Source organism: Myotis brandtii, unplaced genomic scaffold (assembly GCF_000412655.1).
Source record: "Myotis brandtii unplaced genomic scaffold, ASM41265v1 scaffold399, whole genome shotgun sequence".
Taxonomy (NCBI): domain Eukaryota; kingdom Metazoa; phylum Chordata; class Mammalia; order Chiroptera; family Vespertilionidae; genus Myotis; species Myotis brandtii.
In genome coordinates, this window is record NW_005365325.1 from 65,231 (window position 1) to 81,793 (window position 16,563).

Here is a 16,563-nt window from a genome sequence, read left to right on the forward strand (position 1 = left end):
TCAATGCGTGCCTACAGCTCTGGCCTGGCGTTGGAGGAAGGGGAGCTGATGGTTGTATTGAAGTGGGCAGTTAGCTTTTAAGTGAGAAACAGGTGCTTACCTTGTTGTAGCTTGTGGTATTTATCAGTTTTAAAGACAATTGTGGACTCTTAGGTTCTCTTGAATTCCCGTGAGGAGTAGGTCATTATGATGAAAGTATTTTAAAAGCTTCTTTGCTTTCTTGGCAGGAAAAAATGAACACACTGGAGAAAGGCATGGGAGAAATAGTAGGCTTGGACCCTTCATCCTCTCCCTTTCCGTTTTCTGCTCAGCCTGATGGGGTAAGAGGCCCACTAATCCTTTGACTGTGGACTGAGTCTCTATGCAGCGGTCCGAGGTGGTTTGGGACACAGTGGGGTTGGATTTGTGATAGCCCCCTTTGTTTACTGCATAGTAAGATGCCAAGGGTTGGCTGTTTCATTACCTGATTAAGGCTTCTTATTTAAACTGCAAGGTATCACTTAAACACAAAACGAACTGGAAGAGAGTTAAATTGGATCTTTCTGTTGACAAGAAAATTATTGACTCTAATAAACTCATCAGTGAATTACAGAAACACAGTGGGATGTTTTTTCAGCTTCTTTGGCAAAGGCTGTGCCGGTACTTTTTGCACATTATTTGAGAAGAATCTTGTGGGAGGTTGTGGAACTGATTCACTGGCTTGCAGGAAGACCGATTTGACTTTTATCTCCTAAGGTTGACAATAAATGCTTTTATTCAGTTTAGAGGAGGAAGGCTTTACCTTTTTACCGTGACTCATAATTTCTAAGCAGTGCTTTACAATGACGTTCAGGGGAAAGTGTTACCATCTCTTCTCTTTTAAAGCCATTTTCTTGCCTTTTTTTTTTTTTCATAAATGATAAGCCATTTTTTTCTCTAAAAGGGCTTGTCTTCTTGTCACTGTCTTCTCTGTTTCTATGCCATTGTTCCTCTATCCTAGCTTCTCTTTTAACGTCTTTTCCAATCTTTGTCAAAAGTAACATCTCTTTTGTCTTCCATTTCTCTTCAATTTTTCTGTGAAGACTAAGTTTTCTTCTTGTTCGTTCCCACTGTTGTCTTTCTTCTCTGTCCATCCAGAGTAGGTGCTGTTCTTTGTGAGCTCATATTGTTCTAACTCCCTACTTATCATATCAAATATCTAAGCCTTACTAATCGCTCCTGATCCTTAAAAGTTTGGGTATCCTCCGATAACAACCAATTTTGAAACTGTGCAACATCAGAAAGTCCAGGTAGTTTATTGTTTTCTTGTAGCTTATTTACTTATTTTGCAAGCAATTTTGTTCTCTTTCATAATTTCTTTCCAAGTCTACTAGTAATTTTAAACTGGTAAGATATTGCCTGTACTTATTCAATTCCATCCAGGCACATACAACTTCATTATTGCTGGTGAAGTAGCCATCTTTGTTTAATCTCTTCAGGATATCTTTGCATGAATGGTATGCTCTTAAATGTGGATCATGGAGACTATTATCTTTGTTTTCCAAAAGTCGAAAATAAGGAGTAATCAGGTTAAAACCATAAGAAGGTTGAAAAAGCCTTTCACTTAACTTTGTACTATAGTGTGAAGTATTGCTCCCTGGGATCCCAGGCAGCTTGACCCCAAGACGCAGATCCAGTAGTGAGCTGCCCTGACTCCTGGAAAGATATTTCTCTCTGTCTTTCCCTCTCTCTTCCACATCTCCACACTGCTGGCTGTCTGCAGCCAGGCTGCTGGTGGCCGTCTTGGTGGCGGCAACACTGGCAACAACACTGGCAGCCTTGGAGCGGGTGCTGAGGTACAGCTCCATAGCAGGCCCCTCGTTTGTTTTGTTTCCAATGCCTGTTGGCTATGAAAGGTGCAGGTGAAACCCTGGCAAATAACCTCTGTATTTTTATCAACATACAGATGTTTCTGGGAAGTGGTATAGGAACAATGCTGAATTCCATTCCATTGCAAGAGGAAGGAGCGGGACAGGAGACGGGTTGCAGGAAGGCCACTGCTACTGGAGGCCATGGTCATGGTAGCAGCCCCCCTTTAACCTTCTTTGACATAATGTTCCCTAGACTTTTATATCCTCAAAGGACTATTCTTTCTTGCAACACACTATGGGGAATCTAGGTTAAGATGAACTATACAGACAAGAAAGAGAGGATGACATTGGATAGCAGTATGAGTAAAACACTTTTAATTCATACTTGCTGATCGCAGGGACTCTGTTACCACTTAATGAAGAGGGAGCATGTTACCGCCTTGATTTTGTCTAAGACCCTTTCTGTTTCCCATGTTTGCAACCACCACATATTTCAGCTTAGGAAATAATTCAAGTTCAATATGATCAGGGAGGTGTCTCACTTTGTTAACAATGGTCGGTTGTGGAGCTAGCTGTTTGCCAAAGGGAACCTCTTTACCATTCATGACCCGGGCACATACCTCGGTTGCAGGCTCCTCCTCGGCCCGGGTCCTGGTTGGAGCACATGCAGGGGCAACCAATCAATGTGTTTCTCTCACATTCATATTCCTCTCTGTCTTTAACTTTCTCTTCTACACCCTCTAAAAATCAGTAGGAAAATATCCTCGGGTGAGGGTTAAAAAACAACAACAAATGTGGTTAAATTAGATTCTTTTAAAAACATTCCAACAAATATAACTGATCAGAAAGTTTTATAGAACTGCATACTTTCATAAAGTTAAAATACCCATCAAAAGTATATTAGTGTACTGCAGAAAATTAACACATGCAAAGTAATGTAAGCACATGGTACTTTAATTTTTTCAGGGGCCCCGGGGTACCGTTATCTGCTCTTTGCTGGGAAATCACTCATCATGTAGCTATTGGGGAAAGGGAGCACTTGGGCTCCTTTTCTGGGAGCAATCCAATGCAGTATGGATATTAATTAAATTTATTAAACAAATAACACAGCGACTCGGGGAAGCAGGGGTCCATCTGCCAGCTCTGCAGACAGATCTCTGCAGAGATGCAAGCTGAATGGTAGTTAAAGCGAAGTTGCCGAGCTCAGCAGATGGGCTCTTGTCTCCAGTGGGGGAGATTTGGTGGCGGTCCAACAACTCTTTTCCCCCTCCAGGTTTTTGTTCCTTGCAACTGTGATTGAAGAAGCCCTTCTCTGCCTTTTCCCAGCCTTGTGCCTCCCCCCCCCCTTTGTTTATTTGAGCAATGTTTAAATCTGAGTGATTTGTTAGAGAGGCAAGTCCCGGCTGATCTCATTTTGTGTATGTGCTGTAAAGCTCAAGCAGAAAATAATTAGGAGAATGTAATCCCATTGACTTTGCACCCCACTTGTGTACATTGCAGCAGCTCAGCCTCATGCCCTGGAATAAAGTCTCTGAACAGATTCATATATAGTCAGTATCTCCATTCTCTGCATTTGGAAGTTCATATTACTCTGAGGTTCAGATGCTTATTATTCTTAAAATTGTATCTTAGATTGCTTTTAGACTTATATGCCTTTGAAATAATGCAATTTAAGGATTCTTGTTTGGTTTGGTTTTCCCTCCCCCCTAATGTCTTCATATTCTGCTGTCAAGTGTCTAGGTGCCTTAAATCCTAGTGTCTCCTTCACTTGCCATCTGGGATGAAATGTCGTTGACAAAGTTAGATCAGCACATTAGTGATCGGCTGTGTCTTTTAAAAAACCACTTTCCCACCTCCCGACCCACCTCTCCCATGAAAAGGATGGTGAATTTGAAATCTTCCTGTAAAGAAAGACCACTTTGGTTTCAGTTGATTATCACTTCCCAGCATTTGGACCAATTTTTGACAAAAGCCCACTTGGACAGAATTTAATGCGAGGCTGTAAGATTTGGTGGAAAATCATCCCTCCAAACACACCCCCTTTCCCTACCTGAACCTTTGCAAAAATTATTTTGTAGAAGGTTCTCTTGTCTTTGGCTATATATCCCCTTGCCTGGAATCAATGCCTTCCACAGGAGAGGAGTGGGTGGGGGGAGCGGGCAGAAAAGGGGAGCCACACAAGCCCTACTAGGCAGAGTGTGTGCTCTCTTGATGGCAAAGTTTTGGACTAAATACCATAGATGCCACCTTGGGCTGAGTCCTGAGTGTCCTTACCTTGGAGAGATAGGTTTGGTTTCGGCCAACCTACCAGTGGGATAGATTAGCTGAGATAAAGACACCTCTGTGGAATAGAAACTCCTCCAATCAGAATGATCCCCACCCAACCCCCCAGTTCTCTGCTAGCAGAGATCTTCGCTGGTTATAGAATTCAAGGAGAAGAGCTGATGAATCTGGGAGTATGATTTGGCCCAGGTGTACTGAGTTTTATGGGAATATGGAGGTCAAATCCTTAATCCGGCTTTGTCAGAAGGACCAACAAATGGGTCCATTTTCCCGGAGCACAGCAAAATCTTAGCCAGCAGAGCCTCTATCCAACCAGGACAATCGGTTCATTTCTGCTGCAACTGTAGACATTTGGTCAAGTCCATCCTTGGTGTTGGTCCGTGTTTATGCTTTTTTGAACCCAACTTGAAATCTGAATTGCTTTGGTTTGATCAGAGATGCAGGATTTTAGCTGACATTGTCAGATTGCTCCTCACTGAGATTCTATCTCTCCCTCAGGCCACGCTAGTATTAATAATATGAAGTTCTATGTTACTATGGCGAATTGTTGGAATTAGATCAGGGGTGGGGAACGTCTGGCCTGCACGCTGTATAAGGCCCAAGAAATCTTTTGGTCTGGCCCTGCCAAGGCATTAGGGGGAAGTTAATTAAATGTTTGATCAAATATAGCAGGCTAATTTTTAAGTTGACAATTTTGTATGGCCTGCAAATGACGTTATAAATATCCAAATAGCCCTTGGCAGAAAAAAGGTTCCCCACCCCTGAATTAGGTGGAGATTTTTGTTTTTCATTAGAACCCTGCCAACGATTATTGTGAACTCCGAGAGTTATTGTTACAACCCCGCCCCCGCCCCCATCCTTTATGGAATTTAAAAAAGCTCAGCTCAAAAGATAGTCACGAAGTAGCTGGTGAAAAATGTTTGTTTACTGGTGAATCATAGGTGAACTGCCAATTTATTTCTCTAATTTGTTGGAAGTCAAAATTGGCTGGGTTGGGGGGAAGATTCGACATTTTGAATTCATAGGCCATTTACCAGTGTCTGCACTGTCTCTCCTTCCACCCCGGTGTACCTGGACTAATTTCATTCTCTGATTTAAATCACAATCTAGTTGCTCTGGCATCTCAATTTAAGGGAAGATTGGACGTTGTTTTTCAAAGGGAATTGCAAGTGTTTTACACTTGTCTGAAAACAGATTGTGGCTTCTTTCCCAAGGATAAGCTTAGAAATTATGTATAAATCTTAGGGTTTCATTCTTAGCAAAATGTTTTCAACCCTCTTGTCCACACATTAGTATACATGAACAACACACAGAAAAAGCCAGGGAACAGCCTGACAGACAGTGTGAATATTTCTGATCTGCTTTCTGCCCCTGCCATTCTACAGGACATATTTTGTTTACTCTGTGCTTCTAATTGCTTTATTACAAATTTTGTAGGCAGCCTGGCAATTTGGGATGGAATGCATAAAAAAGCTTTTGACTGGGGGCAAAGTTAACACTCATCTGTAAGGAAACAGAGAGTAGCTTTACAAATAACAATGCATTTTTTAATTGCTTGAGAAGAACAGGTATTTTTCAGATGTGTTCATTTATTTGGCTTTGGTGTACTTTTCTTCCAAGAACTCAAGTGCAAACTTTAAAAATATTCATTCCAGGGGCTCCTGGACTGAATAATTTATAAAAGGAACCAGGATTGTGAGTACCATCACCAGCCTTGTACAGTCACTGTCTTCAGAATTAACTGCTGTGGCTGTTCAAAACATGGCCCTCACTCTCTAGAAAAGGGACTGAAGAACAATGTCTCGGAATGAAACCCAGGCCTGGCAGCCCAGCTCCTGAGGGGAAAAGAAAGGTTCATGGTCATTGTCGTCCTTAATGATCTCACAGCCCATTTCCCACGTCTCAGTCTTATTTCTGGGACCGTGTCTGTAGTTTTTTATAATCCTGGACCCGATGAATATTGATTGATTGTCGGTTCGATTTGGACTTGGCTTCTAGGAGCTGAGCAGAACAACCCAGCACTCTAGGTTGTGGCCTCTGGCCAACTGAGTCTTCTCCGTTCCGAATCCCTTATCTTTGCAATGCTTTGGGTCACTGCCTTTGGTTCTTATAATCTAGTCTTCTGAGGCTGAGCTGACAGGAGAGGAGGGCCTTCCTGATGGCTAGCATGATTCTTTTGTTCATATTCTACAGTAGATTTTGATTCAAATTCAGAGTCATACAGTCAGAAGTGAATTTATAAGACATCCAGCCCATCTCCGTCCCAGTGATAATCCATGTTGGAGGGGGGACTTTAGGGTGAGTGTGTGGGTTTATGCTGCTTGTCAACTTGTAACAACAGACAATTTACCCCCACATTGTTGTAGTTTTCAATTTTGTGAATTTTAAATGTTTTGTATGTTAGAAACTTATTTCTTATACCAGCGATTTTCAACCCTTTTCATCTCATGGTACACATAAACTAATTACTAAAATTCTGTGGCACCCAGTTACGTGTATTGTACCCAAACTCCAAGGCAAAACATCACAAAGATTAGTTGTTGGGGTAATTACTTAACATCTCCTAGCATCAATTTCCTCATCTTTAAAATGAGAATTGATGTGCCATAAAGATTAAATGGCATGATGTATGTGAAGCCCTTGGCATGGGAGCTGGCACATAATAAGTGGGTACAAGACACATAATTTATTTGTCATAGATCTACAATCATTGTAAAGTTTCTAGTTTCAGGTAAATATATTTCATAATAAAACACAATTTTAATAATCAATGAAGTGATCATTTGAGTCATGTGGCCAGATTTGAGATGCCCAAGGAGTTAGATTAGTCAAAATTCTTCCTGGAGCATAAACCAAGTGCTTTGGAAAATGGCACTAATGTTGTTAGACTCATTCAGTGTAATATTTCAGTAGATCAATACTCTGTGATTCAAAAAGCCCAAGATTATCTGATATTCCTAAAAGTCCTAAGCATAAATTTGGCCTGTAAGTAAGTTTGATTCTTAAATAGATCTTAATTTCTTGCTATTTCCTGGTCCCATTCTGGCTCCAACACTGACCAAATATTATCTCCTTGCAGCTTCTGGTCTCACAAAGGACAGGTGAAATAGGGTGAAGTGCTTATGCAAATTTATCACCCCTTCCAAGAAAGGGCTTTCTTCTATTTTGAGATTTTTGTTGGTAAATTCAGAAACTATTTTTGGAGAGCAATTGACCTGAGAAAATTTAATTTTTTTAAATCACGTACTAAAATGCGGCCTTTGTTTACTTAAACATTATTCAACCTAAGTGTAAAACACACTGCTAGGGCCCTTTAAATTTTTTTTGTTAGATTTTTTTAATTCAACTATAAAGACAATTCAAGTGAGAAACTTTAGTGCATTGATTTTGTTCTTTGAGTCATTGCACTGTAATTAGCTGAGTTGCGTTTTAAATGTAGCACAAGAACATCTTTCTTGTCTGTTTATGTCAGGAAAAAATGGCTAATGAGCACTTATCAAAAAGATGAACATTTTTTCATTAGATTAAGTAAAATCAAAACAGATTTATAATGTACTATTATATTTCGGCTTGGAATAAATTGAGCAAAATAGCGAATATTTTCACAGCTTCCTGAGAATTTATTTGCATGGCAGGATCCTCCTCCCCCACACACTTAGACTTCAGGAAAGTGCCCATTTATGGCGACTTTGTGGAGTCAGAGCTCATTCCCAAAGGATTGGGAAAGCTCTTAATATTATTTATAAAATCTGAGCATGAAGCAGGTATCAAAATGGATTTTCTTTGGATTATTAATTTTAAAAAATTACTTCCCTCGACTTTCTCATAGTGGTCAGTCAGAATGCCACCTAGTACTCAGTATCACTCATGCAGAGATTTCTTTTATTTTGAGATTTTTGTATGCGTTCAAGTGGATGAATATTAGCCTCGTGTTGCCAAAAGGTACAGATGATGAAGGTTGATTCCTTAGGAAAAATTTAATGTAAAAATGTACAAGTTTAAGAACTTTCTCCTTTTAAATGTCATTTAGATGGCAGGTTATTTTCAGGTCATCAAGGATTCTAAGTCATTACTTGTGCTTCCACTATGTGAGAGTTAAGTCTGTCTTCATCATTATCTATTTGGGGGCCATATAAATATGCACATATCCACAAAGCAACCAATATAACAGGTCCTTCTGTGGCTAAAGAAGAATCTTGACTTCTTCAAGTTTTCTGAGTTTGTATTAGGGTGAATGTACAAGAGATAAATTCCCTGAATAATGAGAGAGAGAGAGAGAGAGAGAGAGAGAGAGAGAGAGAGAGCTCTCTGGACATTAGAGATTTAACTTATTGTAATCCTGCAACTTCTCTCCATGTAGCACAGTTTTGGGGAAACATTTAATCGAAATACAATACAGTCATAAAAGAATAAGCTTGATTAATTTCTACAAAGTAATGTACCTATGTAAACACCATCTAGACCACAGTGTAGAATATCACTAACAGTACAGAAGCCATCTTTGTGCCACTTCCCAGTCATCGTCCCTACCCGAGGTAACAATCTTCTGATTTCTATCACAGATTACTTTTGTCATACCCCTCATTCTTCAAACATTCCTTACTTTCTGGAACAATGAGATGTTCCAGGGTCACCTTTTACTTTATCTGCCCCGGCATTGGGATCAGTCATTTCTTCAAGGAGTCCTGGTTCCATTTTGTGTAGAATGGTATTTAGAAAATAAGATCTGGACACTAAGTGTGCTTATCTTGCTGCTGGAGTGCCACAGGGCTCAAAAGGGCAAGGAAAAAGAGGGCTGTCTTTATCTCTATCCCTAACCTAGGCATTAATACTAGACTCCCAAATCTTACCTAACATTTGAAGGTTCATTTTGGTCTTTCTCTTTCCTGTGTTTGCAAGTCCTTTTTGTAAGTGAGAAATCTGGCTAAATTATCCTTAGTATATTTACTCATTTGCCAGGCTTAGATTCTGTCAATATAAAAAACATACCTACTAACCAGTGTTCAATATTTGTTAGAAGATTTTTCTTTGAGGGTATATAATCAAAACCCTGTACTCAAAAGTAGTTATTTTTCCTCTTCTGTGTAATTATGTTATTCATTTGACATATAGTTAGGCTCACTTGTTTCTGTTTGTATTCCATTTTAGGTTTAAATTCTCCACCATCACCATCATCATCATCTTGGGTGAGTATATAAAACATTAAAGCTCCCAAACCCAAAATTACACAAAAAGCTGTATTCAGAAGCGTGTTACTACCCCTCCTCCACCCTGTCTACCTTGTTAATGTGCCCTCATTAGTTTCTGGTTCAACTTTCCTGAATTGCTTTTTGTAAGTGTAAATAAATACTTTTATATTATCTTATTTCCTCTTATTTCTTACACAAAAGTAGCATACTATATATAGTCTTTTGCACTTTGCTTTTTTTGGTTGACAACCAAGATTTCCATATCATATATTCTTTAGTTTTCATGTACAGCTGCATAGTATACCATTGTGTGAATGTATCATAGTTTATTCAACCAATGTCCTATGTGAGTTCCCCCCCCCAATATTTTTCAATTACAAACGCTGATGTACCTTGTTCAGATGTACTTTTGTACTGGTGAAAGTATATCTTCAAGGTAACTTTAGATGTGGGCAAAAGGTAAACTCACTTGTGGTTTTGTTAGATGTTGTTAAATTCTTCTCCCATAAGGCAGGACACTCCCACCAGCAATGTATGAGTGTCTCATTCCTTGTGCCTTTGTCAAGAGAATGTGCTGTCAAGCTTTGTAATTTTTACCAAGTCTAATCATTGGGAAAAGGTATCTCAGCATAGTGATAATTTTCATTTTTTTAATTATGCCTGAACTTGTCCATCTTTTCATATGTTTAAAGGTCATTTAAAAATCTGTATTTGTGAATTGTGGGTGACTTTTGCTTAATTTTTATTGGTTTTTGATCTTTCCTCTCTGAATTTTAGAGTTCTTTATGTATTTGGGATGCATAGTCTCCCTTTATTTTTGATGTCTGTTAATCATAGTTATTTTAAAATCAGTGTGAGTCTGTGGGACTATTTTATTGTCTTTTCTTTTGGGTTTTGGTCATTTGTTCTTCTTTCCTAATAGGCCTGGTAGTTTTTAACTGAATGTTAGACTTTGTGTCTAAAAAGTTGTGGAGACTCTGGATGGTGCTGTTTTCCTGCAGAGATGATTTAGGTTTCCACTGGCTGAGAGGTGATGTTTGGGTAGACAGCCTTGCTCAAGGCTGGTCCATATAGAGTTTGCTCTCACTCTAAGGAAGTGGCCCTTTTGGGGTCGAAACTGAAAGTCTGGGGTCTTTACCTTCCTCCTTGGCAGTCCTCAGCACAGTGAGACTCCTGTTTTCTTCCTAGGTTTTAAGCCTTGTAGCAGTTGCTTTCTGCTGGTTTCTCTGTCTCATTGGAGCACGTGCAGCTTAGGAGTCAGCAAATGCCTTTGGGGAAATTTGCACTATGAGGCTCACTTCTCTGCAGCTCACTCTTCTCCAGGATGTTGGCCTTTCAATTTTGTCACCTCTTCCAACAAAGCAAGACCACTGCAAGCTCTAGGTTGCTGTTATCTCTTCAGCCTTTATTCCCCACATAGTAAATTGGCAGATACCCTGATGAGAAACAACAGTAGCAAGTGCAAGCTCACTGCAGTGTGTTACCCTGTCCCCAGGGTTGCAGCCTATAAAGACCCGCTACCGTGATTATTTCCTCACGCCTTCACACGGCTCTTCTTTTACATTTTATCTCACTTTTATAGTTGTTCTCAAACAGAAGGGTTATTCTGATACTATTTATTCCATCATAGCTGGTAGCAGTAGTCATCTTTCCATTTAGCACATTTCATTAAATTTATATGGAAATGAGAGAACACAGTCAAATTGACAAAGCATTTTAAAATTGACAAGGAAATTGGCCACTGTTGGGGTGGTATAAATTGTTAAATCAAAATCCTTAACAATTTATTTGCCCTTTGACCCAGCAATTCTGCTTTTAGGTATTTATTTTAAGAAAATAATCACGTGTGTGTGTGAAGGTTTATTTACAAAAATTCCAATCTGAGTCAACAAAATTGGAATCATAATCCTCAATATGCGATAAAGGATTTTATAAATTGTGGTGCTTTGATACAATGGAATATAATGGAATTCAACATTAAAATGATGTAGGAGAGTATTTAAACATATCAATAATCTATTGTTAAGCACAAAAGATTCCAAAATAACTTGTGTTGTATGGTCCAATTTAAGAATATTTATAAAGATATATAAATATAAGGCTAAAATAATGCCCCTTCCTTTCTCCCAAATCAATAACAATAATAAGAACAGTAAATAGGTTTGTGACAAGGACCTGCATTATCAGGGAAGATTTATTTCTTAGGGGAAAAACTTTAATTTCCTTTTGAAACCAATGGCCAAAATTTAATGCAATCGCTTTTGTGAAGCTAAAGATTTCTGCAGACCGTCTTATTCTATGCTGCCCTTTCACTTGAAGGTACCCTTCACGGCAGCAATCACCGACTATGGCCTCTTGGGTTTGGAGAATGCTTCCTAGGAATGTCCGTTCCTTGACTACATCATCAGAGAACCAGCGGGTTGAAGATTGTCATCGTTACCAGGAGGCCTATGGGTACTTCTTGCCCATCCAGACGAGGTGGCAGGACAATGACCAGTATGGCCACGTGAACAATGCCGTGTACTACAGCTACTTTGACACCATTATCAACCACTACCTGATCAGGTAGGCTTGGGTTCTGCAGCCCACATCCTCACGTCAACCCTCTGGGAACTCAGGTGGGCATTTTGGGAAGGGATTCCTGCCATTTTCCTCTGCTAGCGCACCTCTTTCATTGAGCCACTGAAAGTCAGATTATTCCAGAGGAGAACAGGGGGACCGACATGTGGGTGAGGCAAGTGTCGTCCTGCTGCTCCTGCAGCCTCAGGTGTACGGTGTCTTGGTCCTTTGGACTAAACTGTCAGCAAATGTGCAGGCTTTGAATCTCAAATAAGCACCTACACAACAAACCATGTAATATTCAGACCCTGGACAACTTGAGCCGACAGAACATCTGCCCTTGAGGCCTTTTTGTGAGACAAGCAGCTGCTGTCCCCATTGAAGACACATAAGGGGCAGGAGAGAGAGTAAAGATACAAAGATATTTGTTATAGTTGCTGAATGTCCTCAAGACATGATTGCCATCCTATAGGTATGTTTACAAATTTGGTTAGTATGATTCTCTATGTGAAAGACTGCATGGTATAGACAGATCTGCATAAATCCTCTCTTTGTCTTGCATTAGCTATGCAATTTTGATCAAATTATTTAGCCTTATTGAATCTTCTGTAAAAATAGTTCACATTTATTAAGAGCTTTCTCTGTGTCTAGCACTGTGAAGCATTTTACACAGATTTTCTTATTTAATCCCAAGACAACTCAATGAGAGAGTAGCAGATTGTCAGTGCACTGCCTGGATCTCCTGCCTATACCCTTTCGGGGCCGCACTGGCCTGTCGTCTGTCAGCACCAACATTTATGCCTAAGGACGATCTCTAACCACCAGAGCTCCTTTGGCAGTTAGGCCAAAAGTGCAAGGAATTTATGCCTCCTGGAAGCAACCTGCAGTCACTGACTGATGGGAGTTGGGGTATAAATATCCCAGCATCCTCACCTCTTGAACATCTGTGATCACTTTACACAGATTCCCAGGCTTCCCTAGTGGGACTAAGCTCAAATTCCCAGATTGGTACCTTAAAAAAAATAGATAAAATTTACATAACATAAAAATCTACTGTTTTAACTATTATGTAGTGTACAGTTCAGTAGCTTTTAGTGTATTCACAATATTTTGCAACCATCTCCACTAATTCCAGAACATTTCTATCACTCCTCCCCACCCCCCCCCCCCCCCAAAAAAAAATAAAAATTCTTATTAGCAGTCACTCTTAAGTTCCCTTTCTTTCCAGCCTCCTCACAACCATGAATCTATTTTCTGTCTCTATAGATTTACCAATTTTGGACACTTCATATAAATGTAGTCATACAATATGTGGTTTTCTGTGTCTGGCTTCTTTCACTTCTTATGATGTTTTCAAGATTGATCCATATTATAGCATGTATCAATACTTGGTTCCTTTTTATGGCTGGACGATAGTGCATTATATGGATATACCAATTTGTTTATTCATCAATTGATGGATATTTGGATTACTTCCATTTTTTGGCTATTATGGATAATGCTGCTATTTATGTTCAAGTTTTTGTATGGACATCTTTTAAATTCTTTTGGGCATGTACCTAGAATCGAGTTGCTGGGTCTTATGGTAACTATATTTAACTTGTCGAGGAACTGTCAAACTGTTTTCCACAATGGTTGTGCTGTTTATATTACCACCAGCAATTTATGAGGGTTTTTGGTTTCTCCACATCCTTACCAACATTTGTTATTATCTTTTTTATTACAGCCATCCTGGGGTGTGTGAAGTGGTAGCACATTTTGGTTTGGATGATGATTAATGATGTTGAGAGTCTTTCCATGTGCTTATTGGCCTTTGGTATATTGTCTTCAGAAAAATATCGAATCAGATTATTTTCCCATTTTTCAATTAGATTATTTGTATTTTTATTGTTGGGTTGTAATAGTTCTTTTTATATTCTAGGTACTAGACCCTTATCACATATGATTTATAAATACTTTCTGCCATTCTGTCATTTTTCTTCACTTTCTAGCTAGTGTCCTTCGACCCATAAAACTTTTTAATTTTTATGACAGAGTGGTAACTTTTAAATTAGCCAATGCTTCTTTATTGGCTACGTTCCTTCTTGTCCCTTCCTCACTCCTACAGGAATATAAATCTACAGAAAATACCTGATAGTTCTTACATCATGGATTTGCTGTGTCAGGAAAGTTAAACTTCTTCTTTCAAAAGGTTATACATAGAACAACTTTCACTTGGAGAGAGTGCCTGGTTGTCCCTTGGTGATATGTGGTCCCGAATCTTCACATTAATGTTACTTTGTGTGCGCCTGTCAGTAATTCCTCTAGAAGTTTTATTATGAATAATAAACTTTTCAACCCTCATTTTAGCTTTTAGGGGAATGTGTGCTTTATACCTTGAAATCCACAGGAAGAAGTAAAAACAGTAAGGCTCCTTGTAATTCCACATCATTTGTCACATAGGGAAACTTAACGGTGATTTTTTCCAACTTGCTCTAGGGCTACTCACTCTTTTTTTTTTTTTAGGAAGGAGCCTTGTAACTTCTTTGGATCAACTCTTAAGAATCATCTCAATGCAGTTGAGATCTAGTGGTATGTCTTAGTCAGTTCAGGTTGCTATAACAGAATACTATAGACTGGGTGGCTTAACAACAGATATTTATTTCTCATAGTTTTGCAGTCTGGGAAGTCCAGATCAGGGTACCAAAATGGTTGTGTTCTGATGAGGGCCCTCTTCCTGGTTTGCAGACAGCCACCTTCTTGCTCTAGCCTCACATGGCCAAGAGAAAAAGCTCTAGTCTTTTTACCTTCTTACAAGACATTAATCCCATCATGGGGGACTCTAGCCTCATGACCTCATCTAAACTTAATTAATTCCCAAAGGCTCTACCAGTTAATACCATCCTATTGGGAGTTAAGTCTCAACATATGAATTTTGGGGAACACAGACATGTAGCTCATAACATGATTTTTGTGGCTTTTGAATGTGTCCTATTAGTGAATGGAGCTTCTGGAAAGATGATATGCAAAAAATGCTGGTTGAGTCTTTTATCTAGTGGAGATTGTGGGGGTAGTGATGGGGGTTGGCAGCATGAATTCCTACCAGAATAGAAAGTGTCCCATCTCATGAAGAAATTTCCAGGTATTACACATTGATTCCAAAATTGTGAAAATACCCTGGCTATTGTGGCCAGGGACTTTCTAGTCAGGACAAAAAAGTGGTTTGCCTTTATACTTTTGCTAAGAGATCTGAGGATTATTTTTAACAGGCTGCTCACTGACTGTCAGAAGCCAAGCCAGCACCACATAAAGGTGCGAGAATTTCGCCAGCCCCTGTGAGGAAGGGCAGCTGGTCACACCCAAGCAATGCATCCCAGCCAGGCTGGTACACTGGCCTCCTTCCACCGGGCTTTCCCAGGATGAGCAGCGCAGTACATGCGCCAAGAACCCACGGGATAATCAATGAGGAAAATCCTCCTCAGAGGGGGGTTTTCTCCAGGAGAGGGGACCAGGGAGTGTGGAGGCATGGCGAGGGAGGGTGAGAGAGACAGCAGAAGAGGCCGCAGCCTGCCCAAAGTTCCCATCACTTTGACATGCGGAAGGGGTTAAGTCATTCTTGAACAGTTTATCGCTCATCAATTGCAATTAAATATGTTTATATTAAATTATGTTCTGTAATTAATGTAAAATCCTTTAGCCTGTGCTGTTGTTAGAACCAGATGCTGAAGTACCAACAATATTTCAACGCGACTGTGCTGGCTCGCCAGCTGTCTAACGGTAATTACTTTAATCTCAGCTTGTTATCTAATTATCACCTTTGTAAAGGGAAAAGTACTCTCTAATGCTTACTGATTGTTTCAGATGATGATGAAGAGCAGGGAACAGCTGTCAGAGATCTGGGCCCTGCTTATCACAATGAAGGAACTTATCCTGAAGCCTGAATTCAGGGCCAAATTCTGAGAAAAGATGTCTCAGGCGGGAACAGGGGACTGGCCAGTAAGGGGAGACAGTTGGTGTGGTGGTTAAGGGTGTGGCCCCTGTGGATAAATGGTCAGGTGACACCTGCCTCCTACAGTGATGGCGGGGGAACAAGTTACTTGGTTAAGACTCAGTTGCCACATCTGTAACCCGGAGACAGTAATAAAAACAGCATCTATCTCAGAGGATTGGTGTGACGATTGAATGAGACCATGCGTGGGAAGCCCTTAGTGCAGTGCTTGACGATATGTACATATTTAGTAAACGTTAACTATTCTTCCTTAAAAAAAAAATCAGTGTTGGTTTTCTGCGTTCTCCTGATCAATTCGTTTTCCAAATTATGTTTAAGTTCTGTCCTTTTGGGACTGAAGTTTACCTTTGCATTGCTTATTCAAAAATGGTTTACCAAACCAGTCAAGAATATAAACAGGTATTGTCAGGGAAATCTTGAAACTCTTAGGGGGAAGAAGAAACTGTTTCTGGGATATCTTTCAGTGCTTTATGCATGTATTTGCACATCAGCAGTTGATGTGATACCTGTAGTTTATTCCACAATAACCATTAAAGCTAATGCCCTTGGGATGTTTATTAAGCTTTTAATATCCTCCCATGCTTTACCTCTTGGGGGCTGTACCCCACCAGAGGGGAGTTGGCACCAGTCTCCCCCATGAGAAGAGCAGGTCTATCTCCCCCGTTAGACTGTGAGCCCCTCATTTATATATTTTGAGTCTATTGCCTGGTCTGGC

The 16,563-nt window shown here is 39.9% G+C and overlaps 1 protein-coding gene across 2 annotated transcripts in view; it reads left to right on the forward strand.

Annotated features, from left to right (window-relative positions):
• The first annotated feature begins 232 nt into the window (after nucleotides 1-232).
• The window catches only part of LOC102251924, an 83,865-nt gene continuing 67,534 nt past the window's right edge, over nucleotides 233-16,563 (forward strand). Inside the window, exons 1-4 of one of the 2 annotated variants that reach the window (XM_014545205.1) lie at nucleotides 233-320; nucleotides 9,261-9,298; nucleotides 10,556-10,684; nucleotides 11,621-11,866. In XM_014545205.1, the coding sequence (XP_014400691.1) occupies nucleotides 10,626-10,684; nucleotides 11,621-11,866 (305 nt within the window). In that variant the 5' untranslated portion in view covers nucleotides 233-320; nucleotides 9,261-9,298; nucleotides 10,556-10,625. The remainder of the gene's footprint in view (nucleotides 321-9,260; nucleotides 9,299-10,555; nucleotides 10,685-11,620; nucleotides 11,867-16,563) is intronic. The other variant, XM_005873095.2, reaches the window with a different exon arrangement.